At 34.7% G+C, this 26,591-nt stretch overlaps 2 protein-coding genes across 5 annotated transcripts in view; one reads left to right on the forward strand and one right to left on the reverse strand.

Moving 5' to 3' along the window:
- The window catches only part of LOC111142065 (PTPRF interacting protein alpha 2), a 492,908-nt gene extending 470,586 nt beyond the window's left edge, over positions 1-22,322 (forward strand). For 2 of the 4 annotated variants that reach the window (XM_022495008.1, XM_022495012.1), the window contains 8 exons: positions 654-716; positions 2,197-2,226; positions 3,804-3,979; positions 8,373-8,470; positions 13,812-13,987; positions 14,923-14,991; positions 18,600-18,759; positions 19,977-20,035. In XM_022495008.1, coding sequence (XP_022350716.1) covers positions 654-716; positions 2,197-2,226; positions 3,804-3,979; positions 8,373-8,470; positions 13,812-13,987; positions 14,923-14,991; positions 18,600-18,759; positions 19,977-20,035 — 831 coding nt within the window. Of the gene's footprint in view, positions 1-653; positions 717-2,196; positions 2,227-3,785; positions 3,980-8,372; positions 8,471-13,811; positions 13,988-14,922; positions 14,992-18,599; positions 18,760-19,976; positions 20,036-22,079 lie in introns of those variants that run through there. The other 2 variants (XM_022495009.1, XM_022495010.1) reach the window with 2 other exon arrangements.
- Positions 22,323-24,063: 1,741 nt separating this feature from the next.
- Positions 24,064-26,591, reverse strand: part of LOC111142159 (acyl-CoA synthetase short chain family member 3) — a 153,632-nt gene continuing 151,104 nt past the window's right edge. The window contains exon 16 of the mRNA XM_022495151.1: positions 24,064-26,303. Coding sequence (XP_022350859.1) covers positions 26,235-26,303 — 69 coding nt within the window. The 3' untranslated portion in view covers positions 24,064-26,234. The remainder of the gene's footprint in view (positions 26,304-26,591) is intronic.

The following is a 26,591-nucleotide window of genomic DNA, read 5'->3' on the forward strand; positions in this document are numbered from 1 at the left end:
TCCTTTTCCTCTCCAAGAATATAGGAAAACAACATACTTAAGGAATTATAGAAGGAAGAAATCATTTGGGAAAAGCTGATACTAGTTTCCAGACAGGTGATGATAGTGCTTTCTTCCGCTTTGTACTGACCACCAATTTTCTCTTTTCAAGGACAAGGAAGAATCAAAACTTTGTGAATGACATACTGGTAATTGCACAACAAAGTACCTGTGCCTTTGTTTTCTGAAGAAAAGTAAATACATTCCTCTACAGATCAAATTTATGATTTGATTTTTTGATTTTATGATTTTATGATTGATTTTATGATAAAATCAACTTTATGATTACAAAAAAAAATGGATCCATTAGCTACCTACCTTTGAAATGCAAATCTTGGTGTGGCCTTTTTCCTGATTAATAATCACAGGAGCATCATTTTAAATCTATCCCACAGGAGCTTCACAGCATCCCTCTTTCTATTTAATCTTTTTAAGTAGAAGAAAAAGGAAGCTGTGAGCAGACCAGCAATGCTGTCTCTCCTGTGCATGTTGTAGAAGCAGGAGCACGGTCCTGTTGCCATGGGGCTGGTAACTTACAGTTCTGCTGCCTTTCTTCTTTACCACTGCTTCCCTGCCGTGGACCCCACTGCTCCCCCACCGGGCCTCCTCCCTAGCCTTCAGGCAACGTTTGGGTGACCCATGAAGAAATGGAAAATCTGGCCGCTCCAGCAAAAACGGTTAGTCTTATGGCTTTGTTAAACATGAAGAAAAGTCCTTTGGCTGTTATTGGGATGAGAGAGCTATTGTGTGTATGACAGATCAGAGTAACAGGTATGTTTACATAATGAAATGCATGAAAACTAACATTTTTCATTAAGGTTTCATTTTACTGCACTTGGACATTGTAAATGAAGCAGGGCTAGATGGTCATAATGTGGTTAATATCGGAAGAGTTAGTAATATGCAGGCAATAATCAAGGATTTTATAATGCTTATTTATCCATTTTGCAACAGTGGGAATTTTTAGTAACCGATATCTCTTAGTATTGGGCATATTCACAGGCAATGCATGTTCTCAAACCCAATTAAACATGTAATAGAAAAGTTCAGATTGAACACTCCTTTTTTTTCTTTTTTCTTTTTTTAAAAAGATTTATTTATTTATTTGAGAGAGGGAAAGAGGGGAGGGGTAGAGGGAGAGAGGGAGAGAGAATCCCAAGCAGACTCCCCGCTGACCACCCAGTGTGGGCCTCAATCTCACACAATCACACAATAGTGACCTGAGCTAAAATCAAGAGTCAGATGCTTAACCGACTGATCTACCCAGGTGCCCCGAAGACTCATTTTTAATATAATTATTTAATTTCTTGTACTTTACCAATACAGAACTTAAAACTCCACCCCTCCAAAAAATTCTATTCATTTGATACTCGAACCACAGGCTTAATGAAATTTTTAGTGACTTTGATTAGAATTGTCAGCTTTTAAAAATATATTACATATAGTCGTTTTTCATTTAAAGTAACAAAGCTGACTATGTCATACATTTTATTCTTAGCAGCTGCTTTTAATTTAATGTCCTTTTGGTTGTATCTATATGTGAAAAATTGATTATCTAGTTTATGAAGGATAAAAATGTCAGTGTCATTTTCTAACTATATTTCTAGTTCAGTTTGTTGGACTTTACTCTTGTTTACTTTTGTTTGTTGTTGACTATTGCTGAAATCTATTTGATTACTACAAAGCTTTGTTAGAGGGAAACAGTTACTTTTTGTACTTCATTAATTTACTTTGTTAGATTTTTATTTCATTGTGTGTGTGTGTATATGTGTGTATGTATACATTTACATGTGTTGTATACTTGTATGTATATAATCAGGAATTTTTATTGTAGCTTTTTTTTTTTACATTAACATTTGGAAAATAACATACTTTTAAGAATAAAAAAAAGTTTGGGATGACCAGATCAAATGTATCATGAAAAGTCCATATGTCATATGTGTGTATGTTTAATTGGAATTACCTAGAAACTATGTGGTTGCTATTGAACTGCTAAATTGATTACTGTGGGTTTGAATAAGGATCAGTGTATTTATCTAGTTAAGTCATAACATTTTCAATAACAATTTTGCTTCCACTAGAATAATTTTTATTGTCTTCATTTGAGATTAATTTATATTTATCTGCTTTATTAATCATTCCCTGCTGCTAACACAGAAAGAATCTGAGGAAGGAAGCTGGGCCCAGGTAGGAAATTCATATGCTCTAAAACAATATCATTTAGTATGCTATGAGGATATAAAGTAAGAAACTGTAGTATGTCATAATATTATAAATCTTCACTTAGCTTAGGTTAGTTAGGCTTATATGTATATTTGAATATGCTATGTTTAATACTATATATGTCATTTTAATTCTCCATAATTTGCAAAGAAAATGAATATCATTTCCTATCTGGCCTCTTTGAAAGGGAAATTTTCTTTCTTTTTCAAAAGAATGAACTGTAACTTAAATTTCTCTGAAATTGCCCCTGAATATATTTAATCAGGAATCATTCAAGTTGGATATAAAAGGGGGTGTTTAAAAAAAAAACCTTATGAAACATATGCTTTAAAGTATAATGGAAAGTGTGGGCGGTCTGGGGTCGAAGGCCGTGTGTCCACACTGAGCCTGCAGGTCCGAAGCCCCTTCCATTAACTGAGATGACGATATGAGATAGGAATCTGTACTTTGAACAAGCATGTGTGTTTGCAAGGAAACTGCACATTTTTTCAGCATTTCCACATGACATGCAACCAAAAGAATTAATGCATGTGATCGCTCATCTGATTCAAACCTTTGACTCATGAGGAAAATTTGGTAGTTATTACTAGGACCTATATTTAAGCATTCATTAAATTAGGGTGGTATTTGAGTTTGATTTTGGTAAGAATTTCATCCTTTTTAAGAACACACAAAAGAAGGGGAGCACCTGAGGCTTCCATTAGAAATACATGTTATAATTACAAGTGTGACTTGGTTGTAACATAAAGAACTGAATAAAAGATGCTGTAAAATTAGTAGATAGTGATAGTCCTTTTTAATAATTGGTTTAGAGGTGATGGTTGACTTGGTTTTCATTTCGGCTGTCATGAACAATGGTTAGATGAGTTCACTCATATTGTTACATTAAATAACTAGGTTATTTGTCTTTGTTTTTTGATGATACCCTACTTCTTAAATACAGAGTCTGTATATCTAAAAGAGACTGATTCTTTCCAAGGACCTTTATGGACCCTGTCTGCATGCTTCACTAGACAGCAACAGTGTCCACACTGCATGCAATCTCTCGCCCTTGTTGCTCCTCTATTTGTTTACCAAAGTTTCTATTTTCACATTGAGATTTGCCATTATACCACAGCAATGATAGCAGTAACATTGAAGAGAAGGAAATGGTGGGGTATTAGCTGACAGATAAAAATCAATTAAATTAAATAAATTTAACTATGCAAAGAATCTTTAAGCTCAGCATTTGTATTATGCCATTAATTCTATTTTTAAATTTAAAAATGTATATTTGTATAGAATGTAATTTCTTCTGAGAATACAAAACAAACGTAATCATTTTCTGTAAGCAGGTGCCATGATACATGTACCCAGAGTTCCATTTTGTCCAATTAAGTCAAATACTTAAAGGCTAGGTATTATTTCTGCTTTTTTCCCATATAGCATGTTAATTAAATATCAGTTATAAGAATATGCAATATCCTCCTATTACCATCTCATTTTATTGGCTAAGAAACTTGACTGCTATAAAACAATTCTAGTGTCCGGTTTTTCTACAGACTCTGGCTTATGGAGATATGAACCACGAGTGGATTGGAAATGAATGGCTTCCCAGCCTGGGGTTACCTCAATACAGAAGTTATTTTATGGAATGCTTGGTAGATGCAAGAATGTTAGATCACCTAACAAAAAAAGATCTCCGCGTCCATTTAAAAATGGTGGATAGCTTCCATCGGTAGGTTTTTTCAAACAGTAATTAAAATGAAACAGTAAATAATGTATATATTACTAGAACAAAAAGATGTCTAAGAAATAGAGAATTATGCTATTCAAAACATCTATGTGCATATACTTGGCACATATTTTCATGCAGCAAATTGCAGTGACTATCTAATATAGACTATCTAATACAGAGCAAATTACAGTGACTATCTAATACAGAGCTGTGTACATATTATGAGCTCAAAGTTCATGGAACCACACATGTACACAATGCAATATAACTTTTTTTCTGTATCTTTTGGAAATTCCATATTTGTGATTTGTATCTGTGTATGTTTTTATATTAGGAAATTATTTATTAAGAATAAAATTAAGTCAGTTTCAACTCTATAAATATACATGTAGTTATAAATTATATAATTTAGGTATATATTAGAAAAAATTTGAGAAGGAATTCTCTGAAGAAACTGTTTCTTTGTTTTCATATAAATCTTTTAATGTTTTTATTTGTGCATTAATTTTCAGAAAAAAACACTGAATGAATTGTGAGACAGCCGTAAGGACCTATGAATAAGATGTAACCTCTTTTTTCAAGTTGTTTACCATCTAGAGGGGGAAGAAGAAGCTTGTTATAATACCGTGTCATAAATGTCATGCTGATATCTTTGTAGGTTATGTGAGAAATTGTCGGTTGGATTATGATTCTTTTTTGTTCACTTCAAGTTTTTATTTATTTATTTTTTAAAGATTTATTTATTTGTTTGAGAGAGAGAGCACACCGAGCAGGGGGGAGGAGCAGAGGGAGAAGGAAAAGCAGACTCCTTGTTGAGCAGGGAGCCCAATGTGGGGGCTTAATCACAGGACCTTTGGATTATGACCTGAGCCAAAGGACTGAGTCACCCAGGTGCCCCTCAAGTTTTTATTTCAATTCTAGTTAGTTAACATACAGCGTATTACTAGTTTCAGGAGAATTTATGGTTCATCACTTACATACAACACCAGTATCCATCACAAAAATTGCCCTCCTTAATACCATCACCCATTTAACCCTTCCCCCACCCAACTCTCTCCATCAACCCTCAGTTTGTTCTCTATAGTTGAGTTTGTTTTATGGTTTCATAAGTATTTTTTTATTATGATAAATTAATAAATAAAAATCTAGTTGATTTTGGCTTTCAAACCCCTATTTGTTCACATCCTGTCCAACATTTAATTAGTGACTAAAATGAAAATGGTATAAAAAATCAGATATGTTGATGACATAAAATTAGGATAAAGAGATAATAATTGGAGCTCTTCAATTAAACTTATGGAGGTGTTGTGAATCTTAATACAGTTGTTGATACTGTTGGATTAAATTTAGTAGAGATAAGTGTGATGTGGTTTTTAGAAACCATTAAAATGTTAGATAGGAATCCATGATTTAGAAGTAGATCAAGTGAAAAAGTTATGATTTATACTTGGCACAAAAATCTCAGTTTTGGTTAATGGCTTACAGGACATATTTAGACTGTGTTTATTGTCAGACTCAGTGAAGTTCTACCATATGGTGAGATGAAAATAAGAAACTGTATTAATATATAGGCATTAAATTGTTATTGATAAAGTGCTAAGAGTCCACTGGAAAAGTTAAATTAATTTTTTAAAATATATTTAACTTAACTTATTGTTTTTATTTTGAGAGAAAGAGAGGGAGAGAGAGCAAGTGAATCCTCATGCAAGCTAGGAGGAGGGCAGAGGGAGATGGAGAGAGAATCTTAAGCAGGCTTGACTCCCAGTGTGGAGCTGGATGCGGGGCTCAATTCCACGACCCTGAGACATGATCCCAAGATTATGACCCTGAGACCATGACCCTAGCTGAAACTGAGAGTCAGACACCCAACTGACTGAGCCACCCAGGCACCCTGAAAAGTTGAATAAATTAAAGACATTTAGCTTGGATAAGGAAAGACTTTTTAGATGTTTTCCTGTTTTGATATTATTACATGGTGGAAGAATAATATTTGCTCTGTTGAACATGTGCTTTTCTAGTTCAAATAATTGTAGATAGTAGGGTGAATGATTTCTGTTCAATAGAAAGAACAGCTTTGTAGGACTCCCAATTACCTTATCGTATACACATTATTAGGCAATGAGTTCCCTGTCCTTGAACTCAAATTTTATGTGGTTGCAGTAGATTTTCAAATATTAGAATCTTTGATGACATATTTGCAGCTGTTTCCCATTCTTCACTGATTGACTTTTGTTTTACATTATAGTAAAAATGATTATTACATTGATCAAGGTTTTTTTTTTTTTTTAATAAAAATTACAGAAACAGTGGGGTTCTCTTGGTTCAGGGAAATACACGAGCTTCATCTTTATGCTATGCTTAGTTCTGACCTAAAGCAGGTAGAACTGACTGCATAGAGCATCCCACTGTCGTTATAGCCCAGTTTTCCATCTGGTAGACATTGATGTAATAATATATATCCTCCTTATAGTACAATTTTATATTACGTATAAACACTTGACAGAAATGAGCCAAGAGCCATTGGTTTAACCTCAAGTACCTAATGTCTATGGCTGTTATTACATCAATGTTATCTGTTTTTCCACTACATTAATTTGTTGGGGCTGCCATAACAAAATACCACAGACTGTGTGGCTTAAATAACAGAAATTGATTTGATCACAGTTCTGGAGTCAAGAAGTTCAAGATGAAGGTTCAGTATGATTGATTTCTTCTTGGCTTGCAGATGGCTGACTTCTTCTTGTGTCTTTACACGATCTTTCTTCTGAGTGTGCACTTTCCCTGTTTCTCTGCATGTCCAAATTTCCTCTTCTTTTTTTTTTTAATTATTTATTTATTTAAAGAAAGCTCTACACCAAACGTGGGGCTCAAACTCACTACCCCAACATCAAGAGTCGCACACTCTTCTGACTGAGCCCACCAGGCACCCCCAAATTTCCTCTTCTTATGAGGGCACCTACCAGTGAGACTGGAATAGTATCCACCCTAAGGGCTATATTTTAATTGATTTACCCTTTTAAAAACCCTATCTTCAAATATAGTCATATTCTGAAATACTGAGGATTAGGGCTTGAACATTTGAATTTGAAGGAACATAATTCAGCCCATAACACTTTGATTTTTTCTCATTTCTTCTGATTCTGAAATATTTTAACTCAGCATTGTTCTTATTAAAATGGAAGGCTTAGAAATGCATCCAGTGCTTGGGTGTAAGCTGGCCAGTGTGTATGGCTAAATTTGTGTGTATTTCTAAACAAGAAATCACTAATAACAATGCTCTTTACTCTTGAAGCCTAGAAATTCTTTTTTCCTATTATACTCTTTCACGTCTTTTATATTTAATATCACCATGTTTTCTTTCTTCTCTCTGAACATCTCTAGTGTCTGGATTTTCTTTGTATGCTCATGGCAATTGTCCTTTCTGTGTCCTTTATTTTCACAGCATTGACCCCTTAATTGATTTCCCTATCCTTAGGTTTACCTATTCTCCCCATCTCCGATTTTCCTGCCACGTTAATCTTCCTACACCGAAACCAAAAAAAAGAAAAAAAAAATTATGATCAATTCTTTTTGCTGTGAAAACCATCCAGACAGTTCTCTATCACCTAGATGTATTCCACACTTAGGCTGAATTCAGGCTTTCCATAATGTTACCCCATTCTCCATATGGAATCATATTCCTCCTTATTTCCTGGCATGGATTTCCAACTCTGTACAGTATGTCCCACTATCACCACACATTTAAAAATTTCATTGGCAACCCTGTGTTCAGGTGCTGCATTTTCTTTAATAACCCTTTTTCTGCTTCCTGACCTTTAAGGATCTGATCAGTTTTCTACTCTTCCACAATATCCTTTCCACACAGAATTTCATTATCTGCTGACTCATTTCTTTCACATACTCTGTAGCATTGAGAGGGGGTAGCTATTCATTTTGGTATGTGGTTCCCTGTCTAACTTTATAAATTCATGTGTTTATATGTTTTTCTCATCAGCTTAAGAAGAAAGTATTCATTTCTTATAAATTTCTTTCTTTCATCATAATAGTGGCTTTAAATTGTTTCCAAATGAGTAAAGTGTTCATTTGTCTACAAATAATGTCAAAATAGCTTGATGGAAGAAAAAGACATGGATGAACAACATAATCCACAGTTCTTTTCAAGACTATGGTTTTCTTATTTTGAAATTAATATTTTTACTTTTTAGAAACATTGTGTGCTTAAAATAACTGTAGTTTGTTTCCCACCAGTACTAAAGGATTTAATTACAAATGTAATTTATTATTCCTTTGCCCTCAGAAGTAGTACATAGTGTTGACTATGCTTAATCAAAGAACATTTATTATCTGCTGAGTAAGTTCAATGTGTTTTCTTCTTTTAAAAAAAAAATAACAGAACAAGTTTACAATATGGAATTATGTGCTTAAAGAGATTGAATTATGACAGAAAAGAACTAGAAAGAAGACGGGAAGCAAGCCAACATGAAATCAAAGGTAGTATATCTTTCTTTCATATCAAATGCCTTTTTTTCTGGGATTTTTAGCTTTCACTTTTATGAACCCCAAATGGTCTATATGTTACAAGGTCACTAAATAGCATAACTATTTATGTCACTAGTTAGAATAGTGTCATCATTATTTCTTTTTTGTTGCTTTTAGGAAACATTAAACATAAACATAAAAAAGCATCACTTTATAAGGTGAATATCCATCCCATCTAGAATGTATTCTTGAATTTTTTAAAAATTGCGTTGACCCCCGTATGAACAAATGAATCATGAACAAATGAATAAATTGAGATGTACTCCTTTTAACCTGTTAATTATACAGTCTGTTTGTCCTAAAGATATCTTCAGGTAGATATTTTTGTCAAACTTTTAGTAGAACATTCTCATATGATTCAGAGAAATATGGTATATAATTTATTTATAGCAGTTCACCTTTGGTTTATATCACTTGAATTTTCTTTCAGTGCTTAGAAATTTTATTTTTGTACTATGGTTACAGAAATTATACAGGGATTTTATATAGAAGTTACACAGAGATTTCACCTCTATAAATGAGACTAATCCATTAATAATTTTAGCTATAATTGTTAAGTCAAAAGAAATGATTTAGAAGCATTGCTAATTGCTGCAGTTATTGTGTGTACAAAAAGGTTTGATTTGAATAAGAAAAGATGCTCCATATTACAGATTATAAAAGTATTGTATTTAATATTAGTCCTCTAAATGTTGAGAAGTACCTTAATATACAGGGGAAAGAATTGTTTAAAGGAACATTTTAGATCCTGTATTTATTAGGCACCAGTTTACTTTTAATTACTGTTGTTGAAAGAAAATTTCATTGTTGGATATAGGTATCTATGGGTCTTTTTCAGTAAAAGTCATCAGTCCACTTAGGTCCATTTATACTTTTTCAAAGGAAAAAATTTCTCATTAAGGGAAATATCACCAAATTTTTTGTTGAAGATTTTGGATAAAGCAATGTTCCCATTTACTCTTCACCAAGGGTTGCTATGTGGGAGCATTTCACCAAATTCAATAAGTGTTTGTACATTAACTGTTCACAGTTAGGCATGAGTCAGTTTTCATCTTCACTTTCTTTGGGACTCACTTTTTTGGGGAGCTCACTTTAAATATGAAAATAGTATGTGCTGCATGTTACTTTACCCTTTCCTTCCTATCCAAGTTTAGTGCTGTTTTATTCTTTAGGATTATCTTAGACTTCTATCATTTTCATTTGTGATAAACAGTGTCAGAAATTACTTTTATCTTCGGCAGTTTTGGGACAGCACATTAATTCTAGTAGAATGGGCTTGAATGCACGTGAAGGTGATTGGTTAATATATTTTTCTGTATATGGTTCATTGGAGAGTAGATAGACGCACAATGGATTTCTTGTAACAGTTCATTTGACTCATTACTTAGGAGCAAGAAAGTGTTTTTCCATTATCAAAATTGAGCTGCTTGATTTCACGTTATTTTGGGGCCCCAGGAAATTGCAAGTTGTTTTCAGTACTTTGTCATTCAGTTGAATTGAAATTTGGGAATGAATTGATCAAAGAAAGACCTTAGAAAGAAGTCTATGCTTGACCTAACAAAAGATGTTTTAGCATACAAATAGATTTTACCCATGGGAAACCACTTTCTAGTTTTCTTTCTTAAGTATTTTTTCCGATTCGATTTTATTATGCTTGGTCTCACCACATGGAATGTTTCATATATAGGTAGATGTAAAAGAGAAGGAGAAATTACCCATTTAGCCCCATACCAAATATTGTATTAGTTTTTGGCAGCTACTGGTTACATCATAGCCCTGAGAAAAACTGCTGTGATTCGCTAGGATTGTACACACAGAGTTCCATATGATAGGAGGCTGTGAGTGAGATCGTAAATAGCCATTATTTCCTGTAACTGATCCAATGACATTTGCAGGAATAAGTCTTGATGCTGACGAGGGGTCTCTGTTATTATCTGAAGTGTTAATTAACCTTGACCTTAATAAACAGCTTTCTGAAATGAGGGAACCATGTGAATATCAAAATGTACTAACATTTAATTTGTTGCTAGGAAACAGTCAACACTGATGTCTAGCCATTTATTGTTGAGGTCAAGAGGATCCTTACAAAAAGCTTTAAAGTCAGGGCATAAATTTTTCTTAGAAAGGAAGCTGATTTACAAAATTTTTTTAAAAAACCAAATTGCTGTTCAGAAGGAATAAAGTTTAGATTAGTGCTTTATTTACCTTCACCTTATAAGTAAATGGATTATTTTCTATTTATAATTTTATAAATTTGAGGACTCTTAGCTACAGGTGTGGCAATGGAATTTTTAATGAAGATATATTGTAGAAATACGGTAAACAGAAATGTCTTGTCTATATTTGCAGAAATATGGTAAATACAAATGTCAAAATATAAGCCCATCTCTAGAAAAGAACAAGCTCTTCCTACTTACAGATCCACTTCATACAAACAAAACTGAGCGGTTTTGTTATTTTTTGAGGAAATGGTTGTAGCATTACTTTTAAAAAATACCACACTTAGTGAAAGCAATTGGAGACTGATGCTGTCAGCCATACCTTCCTGCCCAGTTTCTGAAGTGCAAGTTTATTGCAACTAGTCATTTGAATCAATCAGTTGTTATCAACAGCAGTTGGTTAATTTAACCACAGTATAATACTAACCCACTTATATCCCATTTTCTGAGATTTAACACCTTAGTGGAACAAGCTAATGAAAACTCAGAGGAAAATATATACTTTAGGAATGACCCACGGAGACCCAGTGAATGTGTGTGTGTGTGTGTGTGTGTGTGTGTGTGTGTGTACTATAAAATTTCTCTATGTAGTAAAGAGCATTAAAGTCTTTTGCCTTGTTGAAGACATGAAGAAAGAAAGACCCATAAGTGTGAGGGAGACAGTAAACATCATTCTCCTTAAAGAAATTCATTCTGCTTTGGCTGAAACAGGAAATGGTAATAAGACTGGGAGGTGGGCATTATGAGTCTTTCTTCACATGTTCCTCATTAAATTAAAAAAAAAATAAGGATTGGAAAAGATACATGGAAAATCCAAGTAATCTAATGATATGCCATATGATTCAAATTAATATGTGAATTAAGTAGGGTCTATATATAAAGATTCAATATGGCTAAAAAGAAATGAAATACCAGACCGTGAAAAGACAGGGAGGGACCGTAGACGCATACTGCTAACTGAAAGAAAAGTAGTACATGATTATACTGTAAGAATCATACCATATGATTCCAACTATACGACATTCTGGAAGAGGTTAAACTACGGACACAAGAACAATTGGTCAGTGGTTGCCTATTGAGTGGAGAGGGAAGGATAAATAAATGTTGCACAGGGGATGTTTAGGGCAGTGAAACTATTCTGTATGATAATATAATGATGAATACATGTCATTATACATTTGTCCAAACCTGTAAAGTGTACATCACCAAGAATGAACCCTAATGTTAGCTGTGGACTCGGTGTCAATGCCGGTTTGCCTAATGGAACAATGGAGCACGCTGGTGAGGGATTTTATAGTCAGGAGGGCTGTGCGTCTACAGGGACAGGGGCTATATGGAAACACTATACTTCCCGCTCAGTTTTGCTGTGAACTTAAAAATACTCTTAAAAGTACAGGTTGTCTTAAAGTTTCAATAGAAAAAAAGCTACTCTATTTCCCAAAGTATTCTTTATACTTTTTCTGAAAAACAACAGAAATATATTGTCTCATAGTTCTGGAGGCTGGATGAAGGTGTCAGCAGGGTTGGTCCTTTTAAGGGCTATGAAGAAGACCCAGTTCCATGCCTCTCCCCTACTTTCTGGTGGTTTTCTGTCAATCTTGATGATTCTTGACTTTAAACACATCACCCTGATCTCTGCCTTGATCTTCATGTTGTTTACCTTGTGTGCATATCTTACTTCCAACTTTCCCCTTTTTGGAAGGAAATCATCATATTGGATAGGGGCCCACTCTAATAAACTTATTTTAATTAGATTACTTCAATAAAGAACATATCTCTAAATAAGGTCACATTTTGAGGTAGTGGGGATTAGGACTTTAACATATGAATATTGGGAGGACACAACTCAATGTGTAACAACAACAAATTTATCATAATGACTACAAACAAGCAAATAAAACAAAACATATGAAAAATACAAAGTATTGGTAAAGATGCAGATTTTTATACATTGCCACTGGAGGTTTAAATTGTGAGAGTAGAATTTATTTAGTATACCTGTGGGTATTCAAAGCAGTACTATCCTTAATATCCACAGTGGAATCTAGCCAAGTGTCCATCAACCATAGAATGGATCAATTGTGGCATAATCATACAATGGAATACTAAGTAATGATGAAAATAAGCAGGAGACTTCTGTTTTCCATAGCACAGATGAATCCCATATTGAGTGAAAGACACAGACACAAAAGTACATATTGTACAATTTCATTTATAAAAAACTAAAAAAAATCAAACCTCAAAAAACTAATCTGTACTAAGAAGAGTTAGAATACTGGTTACTGCTGACGTGAGGATGGAGACTGAGAACCTGACATGAGGGGACCCTGTGGGCAGAGATATCACTCTGTTGCTTTAATGGTATGCACAATCCTAACTTGATGATAAGTGAACGCATTAGGACAAATGAGTAATGCTTTTGAAAAACTTAAACAATATATAAATACACTGCCCCCCACTTGTGACTTGACCGAGGGCTTGATTTTTGCATTAATATGTGATTGAAAAATAATGAATTGACAAAGTCGTGGGTTGAGTAGCAAACTATGGAATCCTTGTTCCATCTTACTGCTTAGTTCTTTGACTTACTGCTTCAGGTAAAAGAAAAAAAACAGTATCTCTAGTCCACATTCAATATTTAACGAGTAGTTAAAAAACAATGATGAAGAATCATACTAGCTTCCCATTTTGTCGTCTTCACTGAAGAGCTATATATCAAGACACAAATGAGAAATGTCCCCATCTGGTGATAAAATCATTGAACTTCAGACAGACCCCTAGAGCTCCAGAATGGAAACAGGAAACACTTTGAGACATGGTGTTCTGGGTGATGGAAGTGCTTTTCAGTAATAACACTCTTCCAATGACAGCATTTTTTTTCTAGGCTACAAGTAGCATAGGTAAGTTACAAGAAGGTAAATACATGCAACACAAGGGGGTCAGGTACATCAGCGAGTGGTTCAAGAAATTGGCATAAATGCTGACTTGGCCAGACACCTGTGGCTCATTTCAGCCAATAGGTTTATTTATCATGGAAAATATTGTAGCCTAAAATGATGCACCTCTTCTCCTAGATGTGTTGGTGTGGAGCAATGATCGAGTTATTCGCTGGATACAAGCAATTGGACTTCGAGAATATGCAAATAATATTCTTGAAAGCGGTGTGCACGGCTCCCTTATAGCCCTGGATGAGAACTTTGACTACAGCAGCTTAGCATTATTACTACAGATTCCAACACAGAACACCCAGGCAAGCCCCTTTATGCTGTCGCTGCACTGTGTCCTAATTTATATAACGATAAACTAAACTTTTAGGGACAAAATAAAAGTTGGCTGTGTATTCATGATTCCTAATGAGAGTTAGCTCAGCTCAACCTTTGAAACATGTCACTGGGGCTTTAATTTCAAGCCACTGGATTTCTAGCCAAAACAAAATCATAAAATTAAGCAGGAAAAGGGATTTAGAGGTTATGTAGTCCAACCTTCCAGCTGAATGCCAGATTTCCCAAAACAATATCCCTGGCAGATGGCTTTCAGTCTCTACCTCTCTGAGAGGTGTTCATTTCTATTTACATGTCTGAATTAGACAGACACTTAGCAATGAGGATGCCATTGATTCCCCAGCCTGGATAATTATCTGAAATCATCAGAGTTCCTTAAAAACTTAAAGCCTTCAAACTTCATCACAGGCCTAAGAAATCAGATACCCAGAGATATGGTATAGGAATCCTGAGTATCTCAAGTTCCCCCAAATAATGATTATTGGCCAGGTTTGAGAATAGATGTGATAAATATGAGACATAGATATGACAAAAATTTGGCAGTCAACTTCACTTTTTATTTTGTTTTTATATATTACAAAGTTTATATAAAATACTCAGTTGGATTGAAGTAAGGCGACTTACTTTACTTACTTACTTTGGAGTAAAATAAAGTGAGGTCAGAGCCCCTTGACTTCAAACATGTGTGCGTGGCCATTTCTCCATTGTCCACAGACTAAAGAAAATTGCCCTACCTTATATTTATAGCTAAAACTTACAACGGCTTGTCGACATGGAGGACTAAAAACTTAAGCCCCCATAAAAAAGTTAGGATTTGTAATGTTTTCTCAAATAAATGCAATCTTCATCATTTTTAAAATATAATGTGACTTTTGCAATGATAACTGTACTTTCATGTCAACAGGCAAGGCAGATCCTCGAAAGAGAGTACAATAACCTCCTGGCTCTGGGAACTGAACGGCGACTGGACGAAGTAAGTCCTTCTGTATCATTCACAAGGGATCTCAGAGAGTACAAATAAAACGGCTTTCAAGGAATAGTGCTCAAAAATTAATCAGATGCTTGTTCCCTGGATAGAATCTAGAATTTTCCCCACTATTGTTCTTAAATATTAAATTTTATGACTCATTTGGTTTTGGAAAAACCTTTATGAATTCATAAATATTGTATCAGCAGTTAGGAACATGAAGGAGTAATTCAGAAACAGTCTCTTTTATGAGCTGTGACTACAGAATTATGTTGAGTGACATTAAAAAAAAAGCAATGATAACACTAACCCTGATAAATTCAGCTTCTTAATAAGGAATGTGCTTATTTCTTAAATATCAGTATATCTTCACAGGAAATTTTAGGATATTAAAATGAGAACACTGGCTTTCAGTAAAGGGGAAGCTTTTCATTATTTTAGATAGCAATATTGAGTTTTCCTTAAAAACATATGAAAACATTTCAACAGTCATAGGATTTGAAAGCCATATGGAATGTAAGAATCCCAAGCATCATATATGCATGTTTAAATTATTTGGAAAATAATAAACATGTAAGTAGCCTCCTGAGATAAAGGAACACAAGGGGCACAAGGACTTTAACAGTCCTTCTGAGTTTGTTTGTTTATTTTTAAAGATTTTATTTATTTATTTGATGGACAGAGATCACAAGCAGGCAGAGAGGCAGGCAGAGAGAGGGGGAAGCAGGCTCCCTGCTGAGCAGAGAGCCTAATGCAGGGCTAGATCCTAGGACCCTGGGATCATGACCCCAGTCAAAGGCAGAGGCTTAACCCACTAAGCCACCCAGGAGCCCCCCTTCTGAATTTTTTACAGGCCCTTTCTGGAAGAAGTAAGAAGAAAACCAGAGTATGAAGTAAAAAACGCAAATTGCAAAATGCAGGTGTTTCTTGGCTATAGAAAAAAGCTCATTAAAATAATTTTGTGAATGAACCCAGCAAATCCTCAAATGAAGCAATTATTTCACATTCAAATGGGCAGGGCAATGATCTTGGATTTATAAAACCCACTTGTAGAGGAGGTTATAGACAGATTAGCTCTACAGTCTTGACATCAGCTAACTTCCTATAAATTCATACTCCTGTCCAATCAGGGTAATGATTCATATTTTTAAAACCCAGTTAATACTGAACTTATTTTCATTTTATAAGTTGTTTGATAATCTTTTGTCCTTAATCTTAATTGTTGAATCAAAAAGATAGTCTACATAAACCCTGTATCCTTTTGAACACAATTATTCTACTTGCTTAAAAGTTGCAAAAGGAATTTTAATAAAAATTATTAAAGATCTGTTTATTGCTATATTTTTATTTTTACTTTTTTTTAAGATTTTATTTATTTATTTGACACAAAGAGATCACAGGTAGGCGGAGAGGCAGGCAGAAAGAGAGGAGAAGCAGGCTCACTCCTAAGCAGGGAGCCCAATGTGGGGCTCAATCCCAGGACTGTGGCATCATGACCTGAGCCAAAGGCAGAGGCTTTAACCCACTGAGCCACCCAAGCGCCCCTATTGCTATATTTTTAAATGTGGATTGACCCAAAGGAGCCAAGTAGATATACAAGCCTGTGTGAGTCAGTGTTGCTTTCTGAAAGAAAGAAAGAAGCAGAAAGGTCTAAATGGAATGTGACTATCTGCCTTTAAAATATGCTGCATCTTTTTCTTATTGTTAAAAATATGGCACACGATTTTATCACTCAAACTCTGCAGTCTCTTTTGTCCTAGTTTTTTTGTTTTTGTTTTTATCTATTATTTATTTATTTATTTTTATTTTGGGGGGTGTGAACAAAAAATAGCTTAAACAACTTACCCAGAACCAGAGTATACTTGTTTCTGGGGCTGATTACGTTCAGATTCCACTGAAAGAATTTGAGAAGTGCTCATGTGCTTCTACAGACTTTGACTTCAGTTAAGTGGTTATCTTTTAGCCTCACCTCATGAAAACTTTGTCCTCTGATGTTGTCGCTTGTAGGTCCTATTAGCTTTCTGCAGTAACACTATATTAAAAGAGCCACACAATAGACCTGTACCCCTCAAACAAATAATACATTACATGTTAATTAAAAAAAAAAAAAACAACTTTAGGTTACTACAAGAAAAAAAAGCAAAAGGAATCATTATTTAAATCCTTAATTGCTTATTTTTCACTCCTTAACCCATACGTTATAGGAGCTGTAGATCCCTACAATGTAATGTAATGATTCATAGAACTGAAGAATATTTATCTTTATGCAAGAGCTCTCAAAATTCAAGAAATCAGAGAGGCCACAACTGTGAAACTCTGCTCCTTTTCTTTATTTATAAACATTTGAGGCCTAGGACCATGCAGAACCTGGCAGCTGAGAAAAGGAATAGCAGAGAACTCTTAAGCTATAAACTGGCTACTTAATTTAAACAAAATTTAGATTTGGGTAATAAGGATTCTAGTAGATGGCTATATCTATAGAGATATACAGATTTACATATAATTTCATTAATGATCTTCTTTTCCAAAATGACTCTGAATGTCAATTATATTAGCAGTCTATGATGAAGAATACCTTACAGTCTTACTCAATCATAACACGATAATTTGAGATGAATGTTGACCTATTTTGTTCTATATGCCAAAATGAAGTCACCTGAACTAGGAGGGACAACCCCACATTCTGAGCTGGAACTTCAGTGAATAGACAGCCATTGCTTAGATAAGAAACTTAATGATATAAGAAGCTAAGATCTATGTAGAACGATTAATAGATTTCTTAGAATTAGACAATAAGAAAAATTTGTGCTTAATAATACTAGTTAGACACTAGGTTACATATCACTCCTTATGAATTCAGAGAAAGTTCATTGTATCTGAGCAGGTACTTTGTGTATGCACAGAGAGGGAAGAGAGTATATCATAATGATGTACCAGCATTACACTTGTAAAACAGCAACCAGAATTATATTCTGCTTTCAGTAGCATCTAAGGAGCGCATGGATTTATTAAAAGGATGGTTTCCAGGCTGCACAGGTTTTTCAGTAAACTACAAGTTAATTAGTATCAGTTGAAATCTGACAAATGACAAATTTAGAGTTTCCTACACAGACTATGGGCGGTAGTATCTCATGTGTTCCAGGCTGTATCAAACATAGCTTTTTCCTTTCTCTTGTTAAAATAAAAGTAAAATCCATGAAGCGGTTCTTCAGGTTTGTGAGTCAAATGCAGTTCGCCCAACACCTGTTAAACTAAATATGTCATCTCATACAGTAACATGAGTTGCCCTAAAGTGTAACAAAGAAGAGGTCATATTCTTTTCAGGGAAACATTTGTGGCTTTACTTTAGATTTTCAAAACTGTTTACTTTTAGAGATAGCAAACCTTAAGAGTTGAAGTCACAGGAACATTTTTATAAAAGTATTTCTGTTGCAAATCTCCTATGCTATCATTTTGGAATCAGTAGAACTCTCAAAATAAAGCACAGTATTTCATATGTATGCTTTACAGACCGAATATAAATCCTCAGTATTACCTGTTTCTAAGCACACAGTTTTAAGTAGCTGGACTAGTTTACTTGTTATCACATCAGATTATAATTCTATTTTTGGCAGAGTGATGACAAGAATTTCAGGCGTGGGTCAACATGGAGAAGACAGTTTCCCCCTCGTGAAGTACATGGAATCAGCATGATGCCTGGCTCCTCAGAAACGTTACCGGCTGGATTCAGGTTAACCACAACATCTGGGCAATCGAGGAAAATGACAACGGATGGTACAGTAGTTTTGCATTTCTGCTTATAAAGTAAAACAGAACAGAACAAAAAAACCTGTTTAGCAAAAGCTAGTATCATTCTCTGACCTTGCATAGCTTTCTGGAATTCTTTTCTTAAGTTGGTTTGCTCTGCTTGAAGTTTACTTTGCTTTCATAAAAAACCAGACTCTTGGAATCGGCTGATGCATGAACCCATGGCACCTCGTTTACATTTTTAAAAAGAATTTAGAAAATCCTAAAAAGGACAATTTTGGCTAATGTCCACATCTAGGAAGAACAATACTCATCTGCATGATTTGTGTTTCTTTATTCTTCTATTCTCAAAGTAAAGAATTTGTTTAGTTAGAGGTTGGATTTGGACTAATGGTCCTTAGTGAATGGAAATTAACTCTGTGGTCACCCTACATGTTTGAATATTATAAGTTTTATATTTTGTCTTAGAAACCCAGACTCATCAGATATTTTTACCTCTGACCAAGGCAGAAGGCCTTAAATAAACAAGCACAACTATGAGAAGAGAATTAAACAAACACAAAGCCAACAGTAATTTCCCAATTAGTATTATTTCCTTCTGTGGACATTAGACTTGTGTGACATACTTCACAAAGGAAAACAGCCATTCTGAAGGAGAGACCACTTTGAAATAGTAGTCACAAAGTTATTTCTATTTGGTAGGCATTTAAAAAAAAAAAAAAGCTTCCCTCTCTCTTTATTAAGACAATTGCCCAGAGTCATTATTTCTTTTCAAGGTTATAGCCCTCATGGCCCTTAAAATTAGTTTCAGTATAAACCATGATCTCTGATCTACACATCTTCTCACTTGTTAATATTATGGAACATGTTAACAAAATTCATGAGGAATCTAATGTGATTCAAATTAGTGAAGAAGCTCTTCAATACTTGGAGAGGGGAGAAAAATCCACTATCTGGAATTCTCTAGAAGCAATCTTTGCTTCAAAAACAGAAGCGCGGTGGGGAGCTGCTTTCCACAGGCTTCTAAGGAGGAATACACAACTCGAAAGCCCAGCTGAATCACACCGGAGTAACTTTTCTTTAGTAACTTGGTCTAGTGGGAAGGGATAGGAGTGGCTCATGTCTGAGAGAAAGAAGGTCTACTAATATGTTAAGGATCCCTTTACGCAGGGGGTCACCCTTCTCATCTGAGATTCTGGACTCCATCATCCAAGTTCCTCTAAAGCCCTTTTCTCCGTTCGCAGTTGCTTCATCAAGACTGCAGAGGTTAGACAACTCCACTGTTCGCACATACTCATGTTGACAAGCCACTCAAAGGAGGCAGCACTGACTTGCTGTGAGTAGCTTCCCTTGGCTGACCAAAACCAAACCACCCCAAAGCGGCACCTCCATAGAGCAGGAAATATACACGACACGCTTTGGGATGGCCTCGCAGTCCAGAAGGGAGATCACCCTTTCGGATTGCTAGACAGTAGGAGACGAGTCTTAGTATCGTAGCTCTGAATCGTGTCCTTCCAGTCACCATCTGCCTGCTCTGACTGATGTAAGGTCCCGCTGTTGGAGGCCTGCCACTATCTTATGACACATCGGCAGGTCGCAGCCCCAGCCACCAGCACCTACTTTTGAGTAGCATTTTATATGGACGCACATAGGGTTTTACTGAGGACAGTTTGACACTTTGAGAATGACACACTTTTAAGTGAGTAGTTTCTGCAGGAGCAGCTGACGTAAGCAGAGAGTGATTTTAGTAGGTACACACAGAGTCAAATAGCAGAGACAGGAGAATGTCCTAGAGGTGATTTATTCTTAAAAACAATAGGCTGACAATTTTTGCACTTTTAGCATGTTATTTTCCATCGCTTTTATTTATATTTGTTGAAAACAAATAAATGGGTTGTAAGGAGCTGGGGCTTACGGCAGAGGAACAAAGTGAAATTACAAGAATGCAAGTAGGACTAAAACTTTGATGATATCGTTGTAAGCTAGCAGCAGGCATTTAAGAGAAATACTTAGCTGATGAAAAATCCACTTCCAAGTCCGTATAAAAATGGGAGTTTGACTGAAAAACAGTCAGTAGTTAGACTGTGGTCTCCTGGATGATACATGTCAAGTGCTCATGAATTTTTTTTAACCTAAAACTGAGTTTTACCAAAATATTTACCATTTATAATAAATTAATATTTTGGAAAAATAATTTTTAAAGCAATATTTGGAACCCAATGTGTGCCCAGGGATGGGGAGAGGAAACAGTTATAGGCAGAGGAACAGCTCATCTTGTGCTGTTTATTCATTGCCTTGAACTAAAAGCTCCATGCAATTTATTGTGGGTCTTTGGGGCCTAATACGGGAGCTGGTGTGCTGCCTTATTTGGGTCACTATTTGAAGCTGCTGATAAAACAAAAAGCTTTCTGATAAGAGATTTAATTTCAGAATGTAAAACCCAACATTAAAAATTTAATTACGGTATACAATTTGGCATCTAATTAGGCATGATCTAAAGTATATAATGATTCGGCTAAGTAAGAGGCGTTCCAAAACACTGTAATAGCTTCTACACAGAACATGATAACTTCCCCAGGAACTGAATACTTCACTAATTTATAAATGACTATTTAATATGTGGAGTAGTGCTTGCTTCTTAGTTCCTGACTGATGGGTAGAATTACTCTAACTATTTGCAGTCTGTATTTTGTGCATGGCATTCTAGTTCATATTTCCCAGTTTTTACCATTAAATGGGATAAAGGTATTTATTTTTACAATAACCTAATCTGGGGCAACCAATTTCTGTTAGCACTTTTATTATTAAAATAATTCAGAACGTGTCATTTGTTGCTTCATTTGTGTTGGGAAGAGAAACTGTGAGCTTTTCCTAAGCATAGTATGACAGAAAAGAATCAGTGATGCCACATCAGATATGTCATTTATTACCATTTTGTTTTGTCACAATTCAAAAAGGTGTCTTTTGAAGAGCTCTAAAAGATATGAACTAGAATATGACTCTCTTCCATGGAATAGGTCAATTCAACCAAATTTACTGATGAGCGAGCTCTAAATTTTTCAAAAGGACAGCTCACATTTTCTGTGAATACCTTTGTTTCTATTTACCACCATGCTTTCCACAAACTTGAGCAAACCTTGTTATTTATTAAGTTGGCCTGCACAAAATCGGAGAAGAGCAAATGTTAATTACATACAGCTTTCGGTCAGATCCTAGCTGACGTTCTGTTCACGGACTCCCAGGGCAGACGTAGGGCAGGCTGCATGGAGATCACCAATGGTGGCAGAGGGGGAATTGTCCAGGCTGGGAGCTGTGGGTAGACTAACGCTGTGCATTAAATATTTTAGATGTCTTTTCCGTCTACTCTACCTAAAGTGCACTACCATCCTGGAAGACGAACAGTGAAGACCTTTGTGAAGACTGAATTCTAAGGAAACAACCACAATTAATGGCTTATTCAGCTGAAAATGTGATCTGGGGGGAGTCAGATATTAAGCTTGATTCGTTTACTACAATTGTAAGAAAATGCTTAAGTCATTTGAATAATAAGCATCATCCACATCATAAATTCTGTACAACAGCTTTTATGAAATGGAGCCACTGTTTTTTTCATGTTTTATTGTAATATACTAGGCATTTATGTATTACTGTGTATTTCTTTTTAAATGTGTAAGTCTTATGTAAATGGATATAAATATGATTTTTAAAAAAATAAAATATATGGTTCATGGAGTCTCGAGTGCAAACATTTGACAATTCCAAGTACTGTTTGTATTTTACCATTCCACCATTTTTACAGTTTTTGAATTGTAACAGTCAAATCGATATGTTTCTCCTTCAAGTCTGTCAATACTTAAAGCTGAAAACCTGCCTCTGATCATGTAAAAAGGAATGATTTAACCTGGAACTGGAGCCAAAAATAGTCCTTTAAAGGCAATCAGGGATGTCCTATATCTTTAGAAATAGCACTGTGATGGCTCGATCTCCTTTTCAATATAAAACAGAGCTAAACTGTTTACAAGAGTCAAAAGCAATTATTTAAAAAAATTTATAAGGAATAAACATTATCTTCTCTTGTTACCTGTGGACCAAGAAAAAAAAAGAACTTCTTTACTAAGAACCACATGCTCATCAGATATCTTGAACCGCCAGCCAGCACTGCTCAGTGAATGTCAACCACTGCAGAGTCTGAGGCTCATTTCCATTGAAAAAAATAAAAAATAAAAAAACAAAACCCAGAAACCTTTCCCTTTTGTCAATGTAACAGGGCATTAGCCAGACTCATGTCTAATGTTATAAGCTTCTAGCCAAGATGGCCTTGTTGCGACTTCCCTGAAGTCAGTCTTATCAGAGGAAATAAATGAAAGACAGAATGATTAACATATATAGTGTATAAAAGTATAGAAGAGTAACTCTTCCCTGTGGCTTTATTTGGTGGTGTTACTGTTGTTTATTCTTTGTTTATATGGGAGATTTCAAAGTAAAACCTATTTAATAATACCATTTATCTAACTGCTGATTTTCTGCTGCTCGATCTTATGAAGCGCAAGACCTGTCATTAGTAATTTCCTTTTTGTATTTAATTTGCTATGGTTGCACGTACATTACATTTGTTTTGATGTCTATTTTTGTTTAACAGATTCAGTCAAAAGGTAATGGTAACAGAAACCCTCTCCATTGTCAATAAAAAAAAATACTTCCAGTTCTCTGTTTAATCTTTGTTTTCTAGTCACACAGTGTTTAAACAATTTACTTAAACCATAATGCAAATTATCCTTTGAGTGACTCAATTATTTATCTTCAGTGAGTCGGCCACAAGGGGGAGCACTAAACTTGCTTATGAAGGTGATTGTAAATTTTCTAAAAATGTTGCCTGAGCAGGAACAATGGGAAAGAGCTTTCTAAGCTCATCTGATGACGGGCATCTTGGCTTAAGGAAATGAAATGTAATATAAAAAATATGATGTTATAATAACAAACGATTTGTATCTACTCTTAATACATGACTTAATCACATAAATCAGTTTCTCCCCTTTAGAGATCATCTGGTAAGAAATAGTCAAATTGTTTATAATAGACTCTAATGTAGAGAGAGAAAAAGATCTACCTATTCCCTCAAAAAAAGTATAAAATACTCTTCAACGTAGAATATAATTTCTGCCAGATTCTAAGCTCCATTTATGGATTAAGCTCAGAATCTCAGTATTTTTCCTTCTGACCATCTATCAGCCTTATGAATTTTCACATTTGTAATGATGAGAGCCTTCCCAAATACACTTTTAATAAATCAAAGTGCTCCTAAAATGTAAAGCAGGTCTAATTTTTATATATTTAATGTATTGTCTTGAACAAAATAACTCAATCGGAAAAACTTTTCCATAGATTTTAAAAGAACAACTTTAAATCTTTCCAATGTCTTACAGTAAAAACTTCCATGACGATATCAAAAGAAGGCCATGCAGACTTTATTTCAGCACATTTAAATATGATTGTATTTTTAGTAACATTATATTGTATTTTTTGAAGATACATTTAATCCAAAATATTTTAGGTACAATCTAGTGAAAGTGCTTTATGGTAAGTATTAAATAGAAAATTCCTTTTTTTTTTCCTTCCAAATTTTAGGCAATCCACAACTTAAGTGTATCTTTCTTGGTCACATGATCAAGGGTATCACTTTGGTCACGTGAAAGCAACAGTACTTTCTCTCCAGGCTCATGCACTGTTTTCCAATCCCACTCAACTGGAAAATAACTCAAGCCTGATTGCTAACATGTCCCTTTAGAACTGATTGCAAGACAAATGTACCCTTCGCACATGCCTTTGTTTATACCTTGCAAATGAACGACGATATGCATTCGGCTAAAGAGTTTGCCATTTCAAATTAACTGAATCTTATATGAAAAAATAAGGTAATACATTTTAAACATTAAAAATGTATTATTCGTCAAGATTAAGTTGCGATTATGAGTGAAATGTACCCAATAGAAGAGACACTTTAAGGAACCCGACAGCTTCAAATTATAAGTTGAATGTCTATCTAGTTGGTGTAACTCAGGAGAACAATGAGCTGACTATATTTTTTCAGGTTTAACAATCAAGTAGCCGATTTAAGTAAATAGGACATTCCTTTGAGAAGCCATTTATTTATACAGCCTATGGTCCAAAAAAACTATTTTTCAGAATGTCTTATACTGGTTATAAGTAACTTTTATGAAACAAACAAGTCAATAAGCTCTTACATGTTATCTCTATGTTTCATGTGCCCAAACCATTAGGTTAGGACAGCTGCTCTTAAAAATAATGTTCCTGACGGACTGCAAGATTGGGAAATACTTTGAGCACCATCAAAGACTCAGTGGGCATGGTATATTTTTTTACTTTAAATGTATCTTTGATAACCAATACCATGTAGAATCCTAAGTAATCCTAAGTAAATCACATATTTAACTAGCTATGTCAAGCTACTCTGGCTAACTGGCACATTACCATAAGCTTAGTAACAAAGACTCATTTTCAATTACTTAATTTCTCAATACTTTTCTGTAAGTTTAAATCAAAAGATGTGTTTGGATGTCACAATATATTTCTCAGTGAGTTATTTAAAAATTAGAGATTCCACATAAAAATCTGGATTTGGGGTTTCTTAAAAACTCCTGGTCTTTAGCATAATGTAAAAACTTTTATCTTTCTTCCTTACGAACTTTCCTTATCAGTATACCCCATTTCTGTGTCATTTGCTTGTTTTTATAGGAAGTTGGAATCCTTAAGTGTACAGTCAACTAGGAGTCTGAGACAGGAGGAGGATCTCCAAACAGCTCTCATCTCCATGACAAAGAGATTGGATAAAATGACCTCTAGGTTCCACCAGGCACAGGATTTCCCTTGACTAAGAAAAAATGACCAAAAGGCAGAGCTGCGCTCCGGTAGCCAACCTTCCCTCAGGATATGTATGACAAGCCAGATCCTTCTATCTAGAAGTTCATCTGTATAGATGATTACCAAAGACTTTCCATGTTATCTATCGATTACATTTAAAATAACCATGCATGAGGACATCTCAAGAATATTAGAAAATATTCAGAATTGCTGTAAGAAAAATTATAATTTTCTGACTTCAACTTGACTTTTAGGTTTTAGGTCAAAGCTACAGATTCCTCGTTTCAGCAAGTAACTCTATATTAATGTGTCTCTTTCAACTATTTGGGAGGGTTCAGTTTTAAAAAATCAATCATTAGATATATTTTTCTTAAAGTGCTAAACAACCTCTAAGGAGCCATGTTACAGACAACTGAAAATGATGCTCTTTAGGTCTAATGAAACAGAAGGCACAGGTCTTTCCCTAGGCTTCAAGTACTGTTTTTTTAGACCAAGCTTTATAATTCATATTTCAGTTTGCAAGTAATTTCTATTTAAATATTTATTTATGGGAAATAATTCCAAAAATTTGACTCCAATCAATTAGAAAATTAATTCAAATTGACTCAAAATAGGAAACAAAGTCATGATGACTGCTTCAGCACTTCTTCTATGTGCCCAAAAATGCTGGGGTCTTCAATTGTAGGTGTTATCTGGAAAGAAAATACGAGTCTGATGAATGTTCTTCCTTGAACTTCTTTCCCTCTCCCTGTAATTAAACAATTAACCTGCAATACTGCACTCCCCATTTTCTTATAAAGGCATATAGAAAATGTTCAAAAAAGGGGAATCCAAATTTAATATTTTAAAATGTATGTATAGTCTTCCAGAGTAATAAACTGTTCAGTTAACAAAACCAGAGGTCCTAAGTGGTAATTTCTCTAGTCCTCTAATGAGCCTTTCTATGTGCCTCCCTAGAATTTTTTTTTTTTTGTATTTAC

Source organism: Enhydra lutris, unplaced genomic scaffold (assembly GCF_002288905.1).
Source record: "Enhydra lutris kenyoni isolate GAN:26980312 unplaced genomic scaffold, ASM228890v2 scaffoldscaffold7, whole genome shotgun sequence".
NCBI classification, from domain to species: domain Eukaryota; kingdom Metazoa; phylum Chordata; class Mammalia; order Carnivora; family Mustelidae; genus Enhydra; species Enhydra lutris.